The sequence below is a fragment of the Neopelma chrysocephalum genome, unplaced genomic scaffold (assembly GCF_003984885.1).
Source record: "Neopelma chrysocephalum unplaced genomic scaffold, ASM398488v2 Primary Assembly neopelma1_187, whole genome shotgun sequence".
NCBI classification, from domain to species: domain Eukaryota; kingdom Metazoa; phylum Chordata; class Aves; order Passeriformes; family Pipridae; genus Neopelma; species Neopelma chrysocephalum.
The window spans coordinates 122,605-128,604 of record NW_020897849.1 but is presented as its reverse complement, the minus strand read 5'-3'; the positions used below and the strand labels follow the sequence as shown (position 1 = coordinate 128,604).

General features: G+C 46.9%; 1 protein-coding gene across 1 annotated transcript in view; it reads left to right on the top strand.

Moving 5' to 3' along the window:
- EXOC4 (exocyst complex component 4) overlaps positions 1–6,000 on the top strand; it is a 274,343-nt gene that overhangs the window by 224,729 nt on the left and 43,614 nt on the right. The window contains exon 13 of the mRNA XM_027702468.1: positions 1,665–1,843. Coding sequence (XP_027558269.1) covers positions 1,665–1,843 — 179 coding nt within the window. The remainder of the gene's footprint in view (positions 1–1,664; positions 1,844–6,000) is intronic.

Sequence of the window (6,000 nt, the reverse complement as noted above, 5' to 3'; positions counted from 1 at the left end):
TTCCTTGATTGGCATTTGGCTGGGAAGCTGGAGGAGGGAGTGAAGCTGTTGGAAATAACAGGTCTGATTTGCCCAGACTGGCATTTTCCCTGTTCCCTGAGTGGGAGCTCAGAATCTTGGGATGATGCAGCCTGGAGAGAGGAGGAAATCTGTCGACTCATGGGAATGTTTGCTCATCCTCCAGCAGGGATGAGAAGCTTTGCCAGGCTTTTAAAAGTGGGAGAGGGAGGGTACAGAGCTGTCCCTGAGTTGGGATTCATCAGTTTAATCCTCATCTCCACCTTTGCCTTTGAATTTATCCCAAAAGTACCCATAAAATAACCCCCAAACCACCCCAGAAATACCCCAAAAACACCTCCCAAAGTCACCCTAAAAACCCACCCCATAAGTGCCCCAAAATCATCCCCAAAATACATCCAAAATCCCCCCCAAAATACCCCAGAAATACTCTGAAAGTACCCCAAAACCACCTCCCCAAATCATTGAAAAAACCTTGCCCCAGAAATACCCCCAAAATAACTGAAAAACACCCCATAATCACCCTAAAATACCCCCAAAATCACCCCAAAAGTACCCCCAAAATACCCTGAAAATACCTTAAAAACAACCCCTAAAATTACCCAAAAAATACCCCCAAAACACCCCAGAAGTACCTCAAAAAACACCCCAAAAATACTCCAGAAATATTTGGGATGAAGTCTGTGCCCCTAAATTCTGTCTCAGGGATGGAGGGGGGGACTGCAGAGCAGAGACATGGAATTTCAGCTTAAAAATCATGGAAATCATAAAATCCCAGAATGTTTGGGCTGGAAGGGACCTTAAAAATCATCTCATCCCACCCCCTGTCATGGGCAGGGACACCTCCCACTATCCCAGGTTGCTCCAACCTGGCCTTGGACACTTCCAGGGATAACATTTCTACACTTCCCAGGGATAACAACACTTCCAGCCTCTCCACAAGGATTTAACAGCAGCCCCTGCCTTACTTAACAAGATTTAGGATGTTCCTAAATCACATCATTAGGGCCATTAGGGGGAAGCTGGTGTGCCTGCAGAATTCCCAGAGAAGTGCTGGAGTCACCACCCCATGTGGCACTTGGTGACATGGTTTAGTGGGAATGGTGGCACTCGGGGTTGGGCCTGATCCTGGAGTCTTTTCCAACCTTAATAATTCTTTGGGAAACCAGGACAGAGACCTCTCCCCCCATCCCTGCTGGAACCGTGCCAAGGATGTGCCACGTATCCTTATGATTATCCATGAAAACTGGGTGGTTGTAAAGCTGTGTTTGGGAATGTTAAAAAAATACAAAGGAGAAATTAAGATGGTTTTTTAACAAAGGGAAACCAAACGAGGAGCTCAGTTAAGCTGAGGATTAAGTCTGACAAAGCGGGGATTTAAGTGACCCCCTATTGCAGCACTGGCAAATCCCATGGGAATGGGGACTAAACATGGGAATAAGGAACACTGAGCTCCACAGAGAAGCAGCTGGACAGTGAGGAAAGGCCCTTTATTTATTTGGAATTTGCTTTATTCCCAGGGCAGTTGATGTGCCCTGTTGAGCCAGGCCTTGAGCCTGGGTTTAAGCTGAATTAATCCCATTGATGTCTCCCCTCCCTGTCCCATGGTCCCGTGTCCCTGAGGGTGGCTTTGCTTTGCGTTTCAGGGCCGCTTTCGGCAAAGAATCCGAAGTTCTCATCGGCAACCTGGGCGACAAACTGATCCCTCAGCAGGAGATCCTGCGCGACGTCAGCGACCTCAAGGCCTTGGCCAACATGCACGAGAGCCTGGAGTGGCTGGCAGGGCGCACCAAGGCGGCTTTCTCCAGCCTCTCCACCTCCCAGAGTAAGTATCTCCCATGGCAGAGCCTTTGCCTTGGAGCTGGAGCGGTGGAAATGTGAAATTTGAGCAGTTTTGGGTGTTTTTTGTTGCGGGTTCCAAAGTGGGTTCGTGTCAGAGGGAAGCGGGAAGAGAAGCGGCTTCGTGTCTTTCTTCTTCGTGGGTGCTGGGATGGGACATCTGCACTGGAGGGTGACGGGAGCAGCACTTCCAGCTCTCAAAGGCCTTTCCACAAAGACCTCAAAAGTCTTTCCAAAAAGGTCTTTCCAGTTCTCAAAGGTCTTTCCACAAAAACCTCAAAGGTCTTTCCACAAAGACCTCAAAGGCCTTTCCACAAAGACCTGAAAGGTTTTTCCACAAAGATCACAAAGGTCTTTCCACCTCTCAAAGATCTTTCCACAAAGACCTCAAAGGTCTTTCCAGCTCTCAAAGATCGTTCCCCAAAGACCTCAAAGGTCTTTCCAAAAAGACCACAAAGGTTTTTCCAAAAAGACCAAAAAGGTCTTTCCACAGAGACCACAAAGGTCTTTCCAGCTCTCAAAGGCCTTTCCAAAAGATCTCAAAGGTCTTTCCAGCTCTCAGAGATCTTCCCATAAAGACCTCAAAGGTCTTTCCAGGTCTCAAAGGCCTTTCCACAAAGACCTCAGAGGTCTTTCCAGCTCTCAAAGATCTTTCCACAAAGACCACAAAAGTCTTTCCAGCTCTCAAAGATCTTTCCACAAAGACCACAAAGGTTTTTCCACAAAGAAAGACCTCAAAGGTCTTTCCAGCTCTCAGAGGTCTTTCCAGCTCTCAAAAGTCTTTCCACAAAGACCACAAAGGTCTTTACAGCTCTCAGAGATCTTCCCACAAAGACCTCAAAGGTCTTTCCAGCTATTAAAGGTCTTTCCAGCTCTCAAAGGTCTTTCCAAAAAGACCACAAAGTTTTTTCCACAAAGACCACAAAGGTTTTTCCACAAAGACCACCAAGGTCTTTCCAGCTCTCAAAAGTCTTTCCACAAAGACCACCAAGGTCTTTCCAGCTCTCAAAGGTCTTTCCACATTTTCCACTTCCTGAGAAGGTGCCCAGGTGCTGGTGCTGAATAAATCATGGTGGTGTTTGTCCATTAAAATCATTGTCCCCTGACAGCAAAACATCTCTGGTTGAGTGAAAATTCTTCCTATGGCTCCTAAATCTGCCCTAGGACAGGACATTTAACCTGTTTATTCCAGCTGTCCGTGCTCAGCTCGTTGGGATCCGGAAGGATAATTAAGATTATACAATCAGTTAACAATTAAAGCCCCAAATTAATCCAGGCAGCTTTAATATTCCAATATTCCAAACCCATATTTTGAGTTCTCAATACTTGGGTGCCAAGACTTGCTCTGCTCTTGCAGGGTGTGCTTTAAAAAGGGTATAAACAAATAAAATTTAAACAAAGCCCAGTGGGGAAAAAAAAGACCAAACAAAAAAAAACCCCAAAAAACCTAAATCCAGCTCTCAAACTTCAGCAACCAAATATTTATTCACAGATCTTTAGTTACTGGGAGAGTTCTTGGGGTGGAATATTTGTGTTGTAACAATCAGAGCTGTTAAAATAAACCATCATTTATAATTTCAGCTCTGGTTGAAACCCTGGGGTTTTTTTAATAAATCAATATTTCCCCGACATTAAAGGGGACTTTGAGGCTTGTGAGGGGCCCTTCCACGCAGCAGTGAATAAACATAAAAGGACAGAGTGGAATATTCCACTTGGCAGCCTCCTCCTGACGAGAAAAATCCAGCTTCCTCTGGAATAACTTCCTAGTAAAATGTCTGCACAATTCCAGGAGTACCTGGAACGAGGGGAAGAATGAGCAATGCTGGATGGACTTCCTACTCCATGATCCCATGATTCTGTGATATGATCCCTGTCTGGCCTTGGGGTTATAATCTGACCCTGGGAAAGGTTTCCAGCATTAACTCCAAAAGGAAAACCAGGAGGAATTTCTTCCTGGAAAGGAGGGTTGTCAGACATTGGAAGGGGCTGCCCAGGGAGGTGGTGGAGTTCCCATCCCTGGAAGTGTCCAAGGCCAGGTTGGAGCAACCTGGGCTAGTGGAAGGTGTCCCTGCCCATGGCAGGGGGTGGGATGAGAGGAGTTTTCCAGTCCCTCCCAACCCAAACCATTCTGGGATTCTCCGATTCTAAATAAAGGGGATTTTTGTCACAGTAACTTTATTCCCAAATATTCCAGTTCAGTGCAACTAGGATTGGTTCCTCTTGCACAAACCAACGTGTCACCCCTCCTGCTTTTTGGGCAGGTGGCACTTTTTTATATTCCTTTGAGCAGCTCTGTTTTCTGCTTTCTGTTTCTCCTTGGACCAGATATTCCACTGAAGTGTTTGTGCTTGAACCAGAGCAGTAATTTCATTAATTGGGGGTTTATCTTCCCTGCAGGATGAGAACACCCATCCAGCTCTTTGATCCTTGGTCTTTTCTGTCCCAGCAATTGAAAATTAAATCCTGGCCCCGCTCAGGGCATCATCCAAGTGTTCAGTGAGGGATCAGAACCAGAATTTTTGGTGCAGTGCCACAAATTCTGTGATCTCCAACCAGCCCATGCCGTGGTGTTGGTGGCCCTGAGTCCCTTTCCTTGCAAGGAAATCATGATCTTTTTCCAGTAAAAGGGCAATTTCTGGGCATAGCTATAAATATTCAGGCAGCCCCAGGTGGAGCTGGGCAGATTTTGAGAAATCCTGAGCAAGGAAATCCTGGCTTTTTTTGGTGAATCTGTCAAAAGGCCCCTTCCCAGAGATAAAAATCCAATAACCCCTGGCTGTGGACGTGCCCCAATTATCACTCATTGAGCAGCAGACTTGCTAATGGAGTGTTTTGTCACTGCTGGGAGCAGCCTCTGCATTCTTCATTATTTAGTGTTTGCTCAGCTGATGGCTCTCCCACAGCTCTTCCCTTATCTGCACTCCCTCACAATTGGATTTTGTACTTCCCAAAACCCATCAGATAGGTCTTTTGAGGGAATACAAGCTTCTTTTTCACAATAACCCTTTAAGGATTCAAGTTGCTGGGAGAGGGTGAATTTATTGTGGAAGGCAAGTCCATTTTAAATGGGTTTTATGTGGAAATGGAAGTTGGGTTTTCCCTCTTCCTCTCCTGCTTCTCTGCCTTGTCAGATGCAGATGGAACATCCCCCCCCCTCATCCTTTTCCCTCGTGGAGCTCCTGAGATCCTCTGCATATTTGACAGAGAAGGGGATTATTATGCACCCTGAAGGATTTGGGAAGTTTTGAAGGTGGTCCTGTGGTGTCTGTAGGTAGGAAGAGGAAAGATGAGCCATTGGCTTGTGGAGTTGGAGCTACCTTTGAGATCCAGTTGGGATCTCCTGACTTCAGATTGTCGTGGTCAGTGAACAACTGACTGGTTTAAACAGCGAATTTGAGATTATTTTCTCACAGGATCACGGGATGGTTTGGGTTGGAAGGGACTCAGAGATCATCTCACCCCAATCCACAGGCAGGGACACCTTCCACTAGCCCAGGTTGCTCCAACCTGGCCTTGGACACTCCCAGGGATCCAGGGGCAGCCACAGCTTCTCTGGAAAATCCATTCCAGCCCCTCCCCACCCTCCCAGACAGCAATTCCATCCCAGTATCCCACCTAGCCCTGCCCTCTGGCACTGGGAAGTCATTCCCTGTGTCCTGTCCCTCCAGGCCTTGTCCCCAGTCCCTCTCCAGCTCTCCTGGAGCCCCTTTAGGCCCTGCAAGGGGCTCTTAGCTCTCCCTGGAGCCTTCTCTTCTCCAGAGGAACGCCCCCAGCTCTCCCAGCCTGGCTCCAGAGCAGAGGGGCTCCAGCCCTGGGAAAAAAAGACCAAACCAAAAAAACAACCTAAATCCAGATCTCAAACTTCATCAGCCAAAACTCCCAATCAGGAGTTGCTCTCACATCAATCCCTTTGGTGGGATAAATCTTGATTTGCTCAGTGTATCACATTCTTGTTATCATGTTCTTATCTTGTCCTCAGTGAACAATAACCCCATTTTAGCACATTAACAGTTTTAACCTGAAAAACAGGACTCTGGCCATAATCTCAAATTTGACACCTCCTCTCCTGCCATTGCCTTCTCCACGAAAAGAAAATCTCTTTAAAAACAGACCCTGAGGCCATTCAGCCTCTCAACTCCTTTA